Source organism: Trichosurus vulpecula, chromosome 3 (genome assembly GCF_011100635.1).
Source record: "Trichosurus vulpecula isolate mTriVul1 chromosome 3, mTriVul1.pri, whole genome shotgun sequence".
Lineage (NCBI taxonomy): Eukaryota > Metazoa > Chordata > Mammalia > Diprotodontia > Phalangeridae > Trichosurus > Trichosurus vulpecula.
The window spans coordinates 117,802,974-117,818,972 of NC_050575.1; the positions used below are offsets into that span (position 1 = coordinate 117,802,974).

The 15,999-nt window shown below is 38.8% G+C and overlaps 1 protein-coding gene across 1 annotated transcript in view; it reads left to right on the top strand.

The window, feature by feature from the left end:
* PAPPA (pappalysin 1) overlaps nucleotides 1–15,999 on the top strand; it is a 275,897-nt gene that overhangs the window by 123,725 nt on the left and 136,173 nt on the right. The window contains exons 8-9 of the mRNA XM_036751860.1: nucleotides 11,047–11,175; nucleotides 14,783–14,874. Of these exons, the coding sequence (XP_036607755.1) occupies nucleotides 11,047–11,175; nucleotides 14,783–14,874 (221 nt within the window). The remainder of the gene's footprint in view (nucleotides 1–11,046; nucleotides 11,176–14,782; nucleotides 14,875–15,999) is intronic.

Sequence of the window (15,999 nt, forward strand, 5' to 3'; positions counted from 1 at the left end):
AGGGTCTAGTCTTGGCTCTGTCATCAACTGTTTCTGTGTGAATTTGAACAGTTACTTCCTTCCCTGAGTCTTTGTTTCCTCATCTGTAAAATGAGGGTCTTCATGGAATAGATGATTTCTAATGATCCTTTTTCAGCCATAACATTCTGCTGTGCCATTTCCTAGGCTTCCTTCAAGACTCCAGTACAAAGCCTACTCAGCTCCAAATATTTTCCCCTTTTGGATTATCTTCATCTACCATGTTTTTATCTTATAAGTATCTAGTTATTTACAGGTTTTCTTCCTCACTAGAATGTTAGCTTCTAGAGGGCAGGGACTGTTTTTATCTTTTCTTTATATCTCCAACAGTTCCTGGCACATGGAAAGTGCTAAATAAAGGATTATTGACTGACTGACTGATTCTATGTTTCAAGCAATGGCAAGGTTCTCCACAGATTGATTTTCATACTTAAGCAACATGTAGGAAGAATGACTTATGTCTTGAGAAATATTATAGAGCGGGTGTCTAAGCCTGTCTGATTAGCCAATGGTCAGAACAACTCTAACAAAATCTTTAAGGCAAGCTGAAACTTAGAAGGTATTCATTTTCCTTGGTTACTCTAAAACCTAATCCAAGACAATCCTTTAGAATCTGTGGTAGCTTAACATGCACTGAGCCACCACTATAACTTTGTATAGATTGTGTGTTAGAGCCAGGTTTCGAGCTCTGGTTTGTTGACTCCAAGTCCAGTGATCTTTTCACAATATTGCACTATCCTAACCTATCACTAAGGTGATTCCACAGCTTGGGTCTTGTAAAGACAGCTTTATAGTGAAGTTCCCAGGCTCTGCAGGTCATTATCTTCTCTTCCAGGTACGGATGTGAGCAGCTGATTTTATGTTTTCCCTTCATTGATTCTCAAAGTGTGGTCCAGGGTTCACTGGTGTCCTGAAAGGGTCCAGGTGATCTCTAGTCTAGTCTCCTGAAGTATAATATCTACAGCATGACAAGGTTTATACTCTGAATTAATAATTTACGTATGGTCTTTAATAAATGCTTGGCAAGTCCTCATTGATGTTTCATCCAAAGCAATACCAGCCTTCTCGTTCATTCTGGTGAGGATTTTCCAGTCGTTATTTTTGCCTTTATAATGGGAAGTAATAGAGAGCAATAGGGGTAGTCGGCCGATGGGATTTTTTGCTCATGTCCAAATATCCTGTGAATTGAGAAGTTTGAAAGCCACCTCTCTAAAGCAAAGCCAAGCTATTCCAAAGCCAAGTTAGTTATGCACAAAGACCATCTCAGGAAAGTTTCAGGCAGGAAGAATTCCTAAAGTGTCTTCACCTTCTTTGGGCGGGGCAGCCCCTCATCAATCAGTCAGTAAACATTTATGAAGCGCCTACTTCGTGCCGCAGGCGGTAATAGACACTGTGATCCCCCAAATAAACCTGAAACAGTCTCTGTCATGGAGGGGTTTCCTTCTGCAAAATGGGACTGAGGAGACACTACCTATCTTCCCTTACCAGATAAATGTGAAGTTATGAGGTGTGTACCTTGGAAATCTTAAAGTGTTATGTCTCTAAATGTAAGCCATCCTTGTCTGGGGTGTTTTTATCCTCTCAATGTCCTGGAAGTCTCCTGTTTCTGTAAGTGAACTCAGAGAGATCTGTCACTGGCAGCATTGTGGCAGTTGTAGGAGAAAGTGCACAAAAAATGAGGGATCCCATTTGGCAGGGCCTAAAGCCTCACGTGACTTTCCTCGACCCTTCTTTTCAAAACAAACTGAACCTTTCAGGTTCAAGTTCTTGCTCCTCTCATCAGGAACGTGACTTCCTGCTTCTAAGAAGTAAGGCTTACAAAAGGGCTCATAAGACTTCTTGGACATCAAATAGCTCTTACAAAACAGCATTTTGATGAGTTAAGTGTAAATGAATCAGAAACATACGGATTAAATTTTCTTGAAGTGCACATGGGTTTAAGAATTAAGGGGAAACGTACTTCCCTGCCTGCACTCTGGGTTTCACCGAACCCAAAACATTAGTGGGGGGAAGAAAAATAAAAGCAACCCCCAAACACTTTTAGATGTGTTGCCAAATTTTAAAATGCTGTTGGGCTCGCCCTTTGCCAGTAATAAAATCTCTGGCCACCCAGAACAGCTACAATCAGGAACAAGAGGATTGTTTCCCTGACTGGCCAGCAATCACCAACAACTGTGTTAAGTTAGTGTCTCTCCATGACAGGTTGTCACTGTTCTCCTCCACTAGGCTGTTGGCCCCATCTTGGACTTGATTTTCACACTACTCCACTTGTTTACCATGAACTATATCTGGTGTTTTGGCTCCCAGAGTCCTTGGTAATGGGTCAGTCCGTGCTCTGTAATCAGGAGAAATGTCCATCATGAGGGGAATGTTTGGAGAAGCTGTCACACATCTATTCCAGTTGTATTCAGGAAAAACAAGAGTTCCTTGTCAATTTTTTTTTTTCATCTTTAATGTTATCCAGGTGTGGAGTTCCCTTAACCTGTAAATGGTCTCCTTTGAGTTCTTTTCCTGACATAAATACCCTTCTAAACCTTAGGGCCACTGTTTGCATGCCTTCTAATTCATAACTACAGATACAGACCCTCGATAATTTCCACATTGTTCCATCATTTTACACTCCCCCCACTCCCGCCCATATCTTATTTCATTTCACCAAGAAAGGAGAAAATTATTTCAATTGGTGGTAAAAGATGATTAAAACAGAATAACAAAGGCCTTGGCTGCAAACTGTTTGTTTTATTAAATTTGCTACTGTGTTTTAAATTGGTACCAGGGCAAATCTTTGGACAATTATATCAAGGCCTGCTGGAGTTAATCAGTCACATGTATACGTCTGCTACTTTCAAAGCATGGACCCTTATAGGGAGTGAGGAGAAGGAGTGGACAAGAAGGAAAGGACAAGTATCATGTTACCTGTCAGAAACCAAGCTGTGTTCCACTGCCAATGTGAGGGGGTACAGATGCCCAGCTCCTCTAGACTTCTCATTTTCCTTCCATTCCGTCCAGTTCATGAGTTGGATCTCCTTGCGGTCTACAGAAGAAATAACAGAACATGATGTTGCAAGACAAAGGCCAATTTGCACAAACAAAGATTTCTTCTTGGCAAGGAAATTCAAAGATCACAGCTTTGCCTTAATAATTGGAACACCCAAAGTGAAACACATTGGAGGCTTCTGACTGATGAATTGAATTTTGGTTGAGAGAGGGCCAGCATGAAGACAGGCAGGCTATGGTCTCCAATTGTTATAGGTTGGCTATGTTCTATGACGATACAGTATCTCCTATACACTTAGGTCCTAGAATTTTATAGCCGAGTGGGAGCTTACTATGTTAGATCTGCAAGGTACTTTAGCACATAGACTATGGAAATATATTATAGAATGTTAGAACTACAAATACAAAGATCTTTAGATCTCATCTTGCTTAATTGCCTCATGTTACAGTGAAGGAAAAAAAAAATAAAACCCAAAGAGCAGAAATGACATGTGGTGACAGTGCTTAGGACTGAGGTCTCCTGGACATCTGGTTCAATGTTCCTGCTCCTGTATGTGCCTCCATATTGCTTCACAGGGAAGAAGTAGAACAAATATGAACATTACACTGTGTACACGTGTTATGGTCAAGGGAAATGACAGTTTGCACAGGGTCATACATAGAGTTAATGGCAGAATGAGGCCAAGAATCTAAGTCTGCTGGCTCCCCCTTTGAATGTGCTTTTCCCCTGTAGCCCTGATGCCTCACCAAAAAATATCACTTTCCAAATGCTAATCAAAAAAATGATGCTTTAGTTCAGCAGGTTCCTTAAGTCAAGGGGAAAAAAATGCCTGTAGCCATGAAACCTAGTTCTAGTACCTTATGACCTTAGCCAAGATATTTCTTCTCTCTGGTCCTCCATTTCCTCATCTATAAAATGAGAAAAGTTGAAGTAGAGAATCTCTAAGGTCCTTTCCATCCCTAATACTCTAAGATTCTGTAAATGACTATAGCAGAATTATAGGACCGTTCTCAATGAATAACAGTTATCTGAACCGAATGAACAGCAAGGAAAATCAAGTTGTTCTTTGTGAATTCAGAGTAATACAGAAGGATGGAAATTTTAAAGAAAGAGACTAACTAGATGAGGAGGTTATATGAAGGAAACAAAGTGGGTAGAATTTCAATTATTCGTGTTAAATGTCTAGAAACTTTCTTTCAAGAAGATTAAGCAGTGGAACATCTGATGAGAGAAGGCTAATTGCCGGGAAATCAGAAGCAGAGAATTTTTGACATAGAAGAAGCCTTAGTGTCCATGTCTTTCAAATCCCTACTAGAAACATGACTCACCATTAAACACCCTTGACAACTGCTCATTCTCACCTTGCTCAGATACCCTTAGTGACAGGGAATTCACTTCTTCCATAAACAGCCCATGTCATTGTTAAGTGGTTCATATTATTAGGAAGTTCTAGTATTGAACTGACATCTGCCTCCTTAAAAATTCCACTCGTTGGTTCTAGTCCAAGCCTCTCAACCTATAAAGAATGAGTCTAATCCCTTTTCCACATGAGAGGCCTGTGATCAAAAGACAATGATCATCCTCACCCTCCCAAATCTTCCTTGTGCCAAGCTAAGCAATCCCAGCTCCTTCAACTGTCCCTTACATTCAATGGGTTGGAGTTTTCTGAGCACACAGGTTGCCCTCATTTGGATACACTTCAGTTTTTCACTGTCTCTCCTAAAATTTCATAATTTAGTAATATCTCTTTTTTTCAGAACTCATGAAACCAGTAAGCTCAAATAACTGGATGATTTTTTTTTCCTCCTGCAATCACTCCGATACAAAACATTGCCTAAATAAATAAGATAATATGGGGAATTTCTTTCAAAAGGTTCCTTTCCAGGATATGTATATATATATATATATATATGCACATATATATATATTATATATATAATATATAACATATATATATTATATATATATAATATATTATATATATATATCATAGGGTCAACTCCATCTCCTATACAATTTATACCTATATTCCTGTGCATTGATAACTGGTAATATTGAAGATGACACCGAAGTCCTCTGAGATCCTGAAAATGTCTTTAGAATGAATTATTAAAGAGCTTTTAGAATGTTCATTTCTGAGCACTATCAACTTTATCCTGGAGACAGCAGAGGGCCTTTTATAACAATCATAGGCCAGGAGCAATATGATGAAAGTGGTACTTGAGGAAGACTAACCTGGCACTGGTGTGGGATGGATTGGAGGAAGAGAGCCCAATTAGAAGGCTTTTGTGAGAGACAACTCAGGCATGGACTGGGGCAGGTTTTCAAAGTGCAGTCTGGGAAATCTCGGGGGTGCCCAAGATCCTTTTGGGAAGCCTACAAGGTCAAAACCATTTTCATAATGATATAATGAAATCTGGTAAATTTCAGCAGATATGATAATAATAATAAAAGCAACAATAACAACAACTAGAATTTTTATAAGGCTTTAAGTTTGCAAAGCGCTTTACGAATATCTCATTTTATCCTTACAACAGTGCTGGTAAATAGATGCTATTACTGTCTCCTTTTTAGAGATGAGGGAAATGAGGCAGACAGAAGTTAAGTGACTTGCCCAGAGTCACATAGCTAGTAAATATCTGAAGGTAGAATTTGAACTCAGGTCTTCCTGACTCCAGGTCCAATGCTTTATCCACTGTACCACCTAGCTGCCTCTATATAGAGGACAAAAGCTATAAATAGAAGGAAAGTTCAGTGGGAGGGCCTCAAGAATTTTAAGAATATAAAGTAGTTTTGAGACCAAAAAGTTTGAGGACTCTGCATTAGGTTAATGGCCTTGAGAATGGAAAGGAGGGGATAGATAAGAGAGATTACAAAGGAAGGATCAATAGGACCCAGTTACTGACTCTGTGGGGGGAAGGGTTTGGGGGGAGGGGAAGGAAAGGAGGAATCATAGTAGCAGCATAAATCATTCCAGATGGCTTTGGGAACAGCTGAAAGGAACAGCTTGACACATAACATCCTTCTTTTCGATGAACCATGAAATAGGTCCTAACCACTGGTAGGGGCTTTAAAGATCTTCTCGACCTCCTTCTAAGAACTGAATTCTTAGTCCTGGTTCTTGGGAGTGGGGAAGCCTATGCTTCATGTACTGTTTCTGTGACTAACTTTGATGTTAATTTAGACAAATATAATTTGGACCCCTTTATTTATTTATTTTTCTATGAGAATTCTTGGAGCCTCAATTGGATTGTCTATTCAACAATTCAAGGATTTATTGAGTACATATTTTGTGTCTACATTTCAGGGCTCTTGTGAACTTTCATATACCTATGTGTACAACTTCATGATTTCAAAAAAAGTGTGTTATTGTAGGCACTCTACCAATTCAAATTACAACCCCTCTATGCTTTGGGAGATAGCTTAGTTAATTTCTGTGCCCAAAAAATTCACCACGTGGTGATCCAGTCTAATCTAATCTAACAAGTATTTATTAAGTGCCTACTATGTGCAGCTAGACTTTTTTCTAGATGTTGGAGATATAAAGGAAAAAACAAAAGCCATACCTCTTGTATTTTCCCAAAGAACTTGTATTTTCCCAAGAGGATACTACGTGTAAACAAACATATACAGATCATCCGAACCTTCCAGAGCATAGCAAGGCTAGTTATTTCACAATGTTATGTGATGTGTTACATCAGTCAGTCAACAATGATCAATCAACAAGGATTTATTAAGTACTCACTATGTGCTAGGGACGGTGCTAAGTCCTGGGAATAGAAATAAAAAGCAAAAAGCAGTTTCTGCCTTCAAGGAGCTTAAATTCTAAAGGGAAAATGACCAATATACGCATAAATAAATATGAAGTAAATGAAAAAGTATATTATGGGAAAGGCATTAGCAACTGAGGGGATTGGACAAGGCCTCCTGTAGAAGGTGGCATTTGATATGAGTGTTGAAGGAAGCTAGGTGGCTCAATGGATGAAGTTCAGGGCCCGAAGTCAGGAAGACTCATTTTTCTCTGTTTAAATCTGGCCTTAGATACTTTCTAGCTGTGTGACTTTGGGTGAATCACTTAACCCTGTTTGCCTTAGTTTTCCCATCTGTAAAATGAGCTGGAGAAGGAAATAGCAAACCACTCCAGTATCTTGGCCCAGAAAGTCACAAATGGGGTCATGAAAAATCAGACATGACTGGAAGACAACCAAACCAAAATGAGACCAATGCCAGTTCTAATATATTTACTTTGTGAGGGAAAGCATAGGGAGAAAACCCATCTTTCCCAGAAAGGATATTTTCACCACTTGAGTCCTTTCACACCCTTGAAAAACCAAATCATTGTTGTATTGAGAAGTAAGAGGTTGGTTCGGCCTCTGCACCTGCTATCTCGTTGGGCTTATCCAAACAGCCCCAGATCTGAGGGCAGCTGAAAAAACAGACGAGTCCAAGAACTTGAATTTTTTGACGTCCTTCTTTTGTTTTTGAAATCCCACCCCCGCCATGATGGAATTCAGCAGGAATTCTCTTTATTATCTTTTTTGCAATTTTCCCATGCCATTTAAATTTTTTTAAAGGAAAAATGACAGAAGAATAAGAAGTTTTGTAATTGGCTAGAAGGGAAATACAGGGATAGGGTGAGGTGGTTGTCTGCTTATGGAAAATTGGTGAGTCAATTCTCTAAGGAATCAGTTCCTTATAGTTTTTGTCAATTCATTGCTGTGGTCTTAAACTCAATTCAGCAGATATTTATTAGGTGCCTATTTCTACAAGGGCACTTCTAGATGGCACAGTGGATAGAGTGCTGGACCAGGAATCAAGAAGACTCATCTTTGTGAGTTCAAATCTGTCCTCTGACCCTTACTAGTTGTATTACCCTAGGCAAGTCACTTAACTCTATTTGCCTCAGTTTCTTCATTAGTACAATGAGGTGGAAAAGGCAATGCCACACCATTCTGACATATTTACCAAAAAATACCTCAAATGGGCTTATCAAGAATTAGACATGATTGAAATGACTGAAAACAACAATAACACATACAAAGCCTTAGGTTGGTACAGGTGACATAAAGATAAATGTGAGTGGGCCTGAGGTAAGACATAGGATGCAATACAGTAAAAAGAATTCTTGACAAAGTTCCTTGAAACTCTAGGAGTCATAAATATATTTTTTCTTTCTTTCTTTAATATACTCCAATTGATGTCATTTCTTTCCTGAATTCCTCCTGTTATGAGCAGGAGGGCAATTAAAAGAAAAGGACACAAGGATCATTCATCCTTTTGGGCTCTCATTGGTTAGTTCCTTGACAGGATGAGATCTGGTCAACACAGTGACAAAAAAAATATTAGTCTCTCCTATAGAAACATGCCATTTATTCGTCCTCCAGTCAGCCATAAAGAGTTCCAAAGATGCCCTGAGATTCATTACAAGAAAAGGGGGACTTAGAATGGCCAAAAATGAAAACAAAACAAAAAAAAAAGGTAAACCTTTCAATTTTCTCTCTGCTTTAGGGGATTAAATTAAAATATTTAAAGAAAAAAAAATAAAACAGAAGCCCACAAAGCTTTTAAAATGGGAGTGGGGAAAGGAACCCTGGTTCACATTTCTAAGTGACAAGAAAGAAAATGTGGAAAAAAAATATCTACCTCCACTCATCTTCATTAAATAATGAGTTAAGTTCACCACATGAAAGCCCCAATAGCTCATGGAATTAACCCTTACCATGACAGTCAAGACAGTCCACTCTCTGGCCCTTACTTGCCTTTTCAATTTTATCAGTCTTCATTCTTTTTACAATATTTGCTTTGTGCCAGTCAAATTGGTCTGTTTGTGGCTCCTGAAATATACAATGTAATTTTTCTGTCTTTGTAACTTTTTGCTCAGGTTGTTCCTTCTGCCAAATTCCACTACCTCCCTCATACTACCTTCTGATGCTGAGATCTTCCTTATCCTTTAAGGGCCAAATGATTTCCATGTCACGTCTTCCCTATAGCCTCCTTGCATCACCCCAGGAAGACATGAACTTCCCCTCTTCTGGACACTGCTCACTTTGTACCAGTGCTATGACTATCATATATTGCCTTACCTTGTAATTAATTGAATATTAAAATCATAAAGCCTTAGAAATGGAATTAAAGGCAACATGGCCTAGGAGACAGTTAGTAATCTCAGGCTCCAGAAGAGCTGGGTTTAATGTCTGTCTCTAACACACATTAATCATAATTCCCTGGACTAGTTACTTCATCTCTCAGTATCCTCTGTATCCCAGACAACGAATTCTCCAAAACCAGTTGCCCACATACCTTCAGAGAGAGTTTCCTCACCAAGAGTTCCTTATGTCTATTGGGTCTGGATGTTCCCTGCTTGGCACAATGAATAGAGTGCCGGGTCTAGAGTCCAGAGGACCTGAGTTCAAATTTGACTTCAGACACTTCCTAGCTGTGACCCTGGGCAAGTCACTTAACCTCAGTTTCCTCATGTGTAAAATGATCTAGAGAAGGAAACGGCAAACCATTGCAGTATCTTTGCTAAGAAAACCCCAAAGCAGTCATGAAGAGTCAGATATGACTGAAACGAATGGACAACAGCAACAACCCCTTGCCTCCCCCCAGAAAAAGGGAGCTTGAGTCCTTAGAGATTACCAAGTATAACTTTTCATCCTACAAGTGAGGAATCTGTGGTCCCAAGCATTTCACCTAAGATAACACAGCAGGTTAACATGAGATTTGGGATTAGAGTCCAAGTCTCCTGACTGTCAGTGTATGTTCCCAGGCTACTTTATTTGGGTCTTAAAGTTCTTGGTAGTGGGAGCTAGCTATTGCTATAATTAGATGACCCATGTTCAAATCCTGATTCTGCTACTTTCTTCCTGTGTGACCCTAAGTAAATCACTTCCCTTCTCTGACACTCAGTGTTTTCCAGTTTTTCAAAGTACTTTAAAAGTATGACTTTATCTTATCCTTTTAACAGCCCTAGGAGATAGGTTTATCCTCATTTTACAGATGAGAAAGGTGAGGTTGACAGGGATCAAGTGACTTGTCCAGGGTCACAGAGTTACTAAGTGCCTCAGGCAGGATTTAAACTCAGGTTTTCCTAGCTCCAGGTCCAGCTTTAGGTCCACTACACTACCTAGCTGCCTCTGCAAAAATAAGACTGGTTGGACTAAATGACCTCCAATTTTAAATCCTATGATTCTGTGCCTGATGCTTCTTATTCTTAAAAATTATTTAATATAAACCTAGCTTTAAACTTCAAACAAACCAGTTAAACTTACTTTATTTAACTATTTACATGTTAAATAAATGAATTCAATATGCAAATGTCCATAACACCAGGTTGCTCTTTCTTTGTTCTTATATCAAAATGTTTGACAGTTTCAGTAACCTTTGCCGTATGTTTTTGCCAAATTTATTTTAAAATTTTTCTACTGATTTGTGTTTTGCCATCATACATTAATGTCTCTGTTTCTCTACAACCTTCCCACAATATCTTTACAATTTTTCTTTTGTTTTTTTTTTGAGGGGGGAGGGCAGGGCAATTGGGGTTTAGTGACTTGCCCAAGATCACACAGCTAGTAAGTGTGTCAAGTGTCTGAGGTTAGATTTGAATTCAGGTCCTCCCAACTCTAGGGCTGGTGCTCCACTCACTGCGGCACCTAGCTGTCCCATCTTTACAATTTTTAAGAATTTTTTTTCTCTCATTTTGGTGCATATGAGATAGTTGTCCGAAGTTCTTTTGTTTTGTATTTCTTTGGTTATTAGTGAGGTTGAACCGTTTTTCAAGTGATTATTTATAATTTATATTTCCTCATTTGTAAATTATGGGCTCATTTCCTTGGACATTGTGGGTGGGTTTTGCCTTGAATTTTTTTTTTTTATCAATTCCTTGTAAAGTATTCCTGAAATTTGCTGAGAAGTGAATTGAATGGTCATCTACATTTCACAAGGGGGAAGAAAAGAGCATCTCTGATTGAATCCAGTCTGACCTCTCTTTTTGGCTCTGTGTCTCTAATCTCCTTCTTTATTCTTCCCAGGGAGCTGAGCCATGGCAGTACATATAAGTACCAGATTGTCACCATTTCTGGTACAGAGGAGAGTGAGCCTTCTCCCACAGCCACATATATACATGGAAGCGGCTACTGTGGAGATGGAATCATACAAAAGTAAGTAGAAGGGTGCATCTTGTGTAAAGAAATGGTATTTCCATGAAGTCAAAACCATAACAGAAACACTGATGTGCTTGCTGGACTTTAGATATTTTTATTTTTGATGGAAAACCTGAATGGAGTTTATTGATGGCCCTGAAAATACATCATGTAAAATGATACTAACTTATAGGAGAGGCAACATGGTACCATGCAAAGGACTCTGGATGTGAAGCCAGAAGTCTTGGCTCTAACCCTAGGCCTACCATTTATTTACACCTTACCATCATGGACCTCATTTTTTTTCCATCTAAAAAATGAGGACTAGATGGACTAGATGATCTCTGAGGTTCCTCTCAACCCTAAAGCCTTACTTCTCATATAATGCATACACACATAATGCACACATATATTCTCTACAAATAAGAGTCAATATAGATCTTAAGCAATTCTAATGGATTTTAAGTTAGAAAACCAGAGTTCAAATCCATTTTCTGCCATTTACTACCAGAATGGGTGGATCACTTGGGCAACTTATAGTCTAAGAAAATCATCTTGGACATTGAGACGTTAAGTGTCTTGCCCATGGTCACATAACTTCTAGGTCAATGGTTTCAAACTCAACTAGAAATGGGGGCCTCTAAACCATACAGAATGATCCTTGCAGGCCACATATTGACTTAGGAAGCCACAAGTTAATATATTAACTGATAATGTTTATTGTATTTTTATATATTTTATTAAATATTTCCCAAATAAATTTTAATTTGGTTAGGGCTGCACTCAGGAATATTGTAGGCTACATGTTTGACATCTTAGTCCCAGGTCATAAGATCATAGATTTAGAGGTAGAAGGGATCTTAGAGGATGTTGATGGGAGGATATCCCCCATTATAGAGGTGAGGAAACTGAGGCACAGAGAAGGACAGCAACCTTCCCAGGATCCCAGAGCTAGTTTCTGATGCAGAATGTCTTCCTCACACCAAATATAGCACTTTAGCTAATCTGTCATACTATCTTTTATTTATACATTGATATCTAGAGTTATAGCTGTATCTGTAGCAAACCAGGAAATTGATTTTTTTTATGCTAACTGGTAGACACACATATGCATCCCACATTGTTATATCTTGCTTAAGTTAATAAGATATATTAGTCTGCAGTAACTCATGAGGATCATGTACCTAGTACTGTGATTTTATTTAATGGAGGGAGTACATACTCTAGCAAATTCAGTTGTCCATGAAATAGTAACTTATTTCAGGGATACAATACACACCTTGGGTGTGAATTGGAGATGAGGAGCAGACCTGCATGTGTGGTTAGACTTGGAGAAACTAGCTCATGATAAAAACAAGACAAAACTTTCCCTATAAAGTCCACAAAGTAGATAATAACACTGAGATAATCCCTCCTTGGCTAACATGATACTGTGTTAAACACAGTGATCTGAGAGCAGCTTGGAACACAAGGCTGGGTTCATATCTAACTGGCTTTTCAGCCCATAGCAGACAGAGTGGGAAGAGCTAGCCAAAACATCCCATAAAGAAAGGCTATGAGGGCCATTTGTTAAAGAGAGATCAATACTAATTTCCTCAGTTATTTTCCAGGGTTAATTGGAACCATCTACTCTGCTGCTCAGATGATGCTACAGAATGAGGAGCATTAACTAGTGCAAATTATGGAGTAAAAGACAACTTCTGTAGTCCCTACCATGCTATGAGGGGTCCCAGCTGACTGGTAGATGATAAGCAGCAGGTCTCATAGGAAATCATTCAAACATTTGATGGGAATTCCATCCTAACAAGGGGTAGAAGTGTCCAGATGTATGCCAGTTACCTAGTCTCCCAATTACCTCTTCTTTCTCTACCTTCCTTGGCCAATTCTGAAAACATTGATCCTGTTCTCTCTGAGTTGGAACTTAAAAAAAAAAGCCCTGGGTATTTCATAATAATCACAGTGTGATCTATAAGGTTCTATTCTGCTCAAAATTGCCATGAATCTCATCATAGAAATAACAGTAACCTAAGACCTCTAGATTCTAGCAGTCCAAAAAATGATGCAACTAACTGGGGATCAACACTTTTATAGAAAATGAGGGAGAAATCCGAGAGAGAGGAACTGGTGGATTCACTTAAGGAGAGAAAGAAAAAGTTTAGGGGAAAACACTACAATACCATTCTGTCAGAGTTCCATAAATAAAATGGAAGCAAAGGGGAGTGGCAAATTTGTTGACATCGATCATCTAGTCTAACCCACTCATTTTACTGAGAAGGAAACTAAGAAGTAACTTACATAATATCACACAGCTATTTATTAAATACTTAAAATATTTAAGAAACCACTGAAGGAAAGCAGAGAGGCCTATAACTGACTTGTGATTTGGTTGGAAAAAACCTACAGGTACAGATCTTGAGAGATGAAGGGGAGAGAGGAAACTCAAGGGAAATAGGATGTATGAAAGTAAATTGACTTAAATTTAATTAGAGCTATGAATTGGTTTAGTCATTCTGGAGAGCAATTTGGAATTACATCCCCAAAGTTATGAAACTTTTTGGGCCCTTTGACCCAATGATACTGCTACTAAGTCTATACATGGAAGAGATCAAAAAGAGAGGAAAAAGTCCTTTGTGATATATATTTTTATGTCTTATATAAGATATTAATAGCAGTTCTTTTTGTAGTGGCAAAGAAATGGAAACTAAAGGTGTGTCCGTTAATTGAGGGATGGATGAACAAATCATAGTATATGAATGTAATGGAATACTGTTGTGCTGTAAGAAATGAACATGTACTTATTAACCACTTATCATGTAAGTCACTATGCTACACTATAAAAACAAGAGGGAACTGTGTCCATCCTCAAGGAACTTATATTCTCCTTGGTCATTTGTAATTTGAAAAACTTTGGAATGATTAAAAATAACCAGAAATTGTGGGCTGAGTGGGAATCCATTTCAGTTTTTGGTCATATTTCTCAGAGATAACTTACAAGAACCAAAGTTGACTAGAAAGAGTACTTAAAGTATCTATAATTAAAGGCCCAGGGTTCCAATCCCACTTCTGACCACTACTACATCCATGACCTTGGACAAGTCACTTCCTTGGGCTTCATTTTTCACATCTGTAAAGTGAAGAGTTGGACTAGATGGCTCGTAGAGATCCCTTCCAGCTCCAGAACTATGATATTATGACTGCAATCTAGTAGGGAGATAAGGACACTAAGGCCCTTAGAGGCAGATGAGTGCTTGGTGTGTGTGTGTGTGTGTGTGTGTGTGTGTGTGTGTGTGTGTTTGTGTGTGGATAGATAGATATAGATAATTAAATAATTTAATTATATACTATATTAAGTCTTGGAGCTAAGAATAGAACCAAGGTATCTCAATTTCCAGTTCAGCGAGGATTAGAGGATTAGTGTTACGCTGGACCTAGAATTGGGTTTATCGTCTGAATACCTGTATTTGAATTGCAGCGCACTATAACTTTGTCCAGGTCATTATACTTCGACTGACTGCCTTTTCCTCATCTATAAAATGAGAGAATTAAACTATGTACTCTCTAACGTTACTGTGTCTATCTAGCTGCTTCTGTTAGACCAATGCCTCTTTCATATCTTTATCTGCAGACACCTAGGAGAAGAGTGTGATGATATGAATAAGATCAATGGTGATGGCTGCTCTCTCTTCTGTCGAAAGGAACTGTACTTCAATTGCATTGGTAAGTCTAGTCCTGAAAGCTGCACAGGCTTTCAGGAGGGCACTCTGGGCAACCTCAGACCTTCTGGTGGCTCCTGCTGATACCCTGTGACAGTAGCTATAACATTTGCAGTGATCCAGTAGCTCCCTCTATTTGCAAAGCAAATACCCCATTTCTACCTTTTTAGTGATTCTAATAGGAAGTTGGTTTTCATCAGCATTTGTCCCCTTACTGAGGGCTTGCTGGTGGTTTAGCTTGGCCCAGGGATTCTTTCCTTTGCTGGTTAGTACAAGTAGGGGTGGGGTTTGGAGGGAGTTGAATAGAAGTTGTACTGGCTACAGATGAGGTCACATCTTCTTTGAGATGCAAATCAATACTAAAGATCAAAGTTCCACTAGATAATCCCCTTTGAAAGAGGTGAAAACTAATCAGAGTTTTGTTTTATTTTGTTTTGCTTTTCTTTCCCCTCCTTGATTACCAATATAACATTCTCGGTTTCCCCATCTATAAAATGAGGCTTTTGACTTAGATGACCTCTAAGGTATCCTCTCCCCCACCTCCCATTTATGATTCTATGAGTTCTAATTAAACAGCTGGTAAATATATAAGTGTTTGAGGTAGGATTTGAATTTAAGTCTCCTGACTTCAAGTCCAGTGCTCTACTGAGCCACATGGTCTCATATCTTGATGGCAGCCTCACTTAATTTTAGTGATATCTAACAGAAAAGCTGTTTTCACTTACTTTTCAGAATACTTTTCAGACTACTTTGGGGCTCAGAAAATATGACTTTCAACCTCTCGAGGGTTCTGAAAGCACCTTCCAGTACCCTACAGACTAGGAGGCCACATTTACATGTATGGTGGAATGGGAAGTAGGTGACCTAAATCTTAGCTGTGTCTCTGCCGCTAACTTGATGTGTGACTTTAGTCAAGTCACTTTCACCTTTCTCTGCCTCAGTATCCATCAATATCAGCAAAATGAGTGGGCTAGTATACATAATGCATAATTCTTCACAGGAGAATGTGATTTTATTGTTAATTGCCCCATCCTGAATGGTTTCTAAGGTGCCATGCAGCCTACCTTGCAGACCCTTTCTCTCTCCTCGGTTTTTCCAATTAAGTTGTTCAGCTAAACAAACACCACCA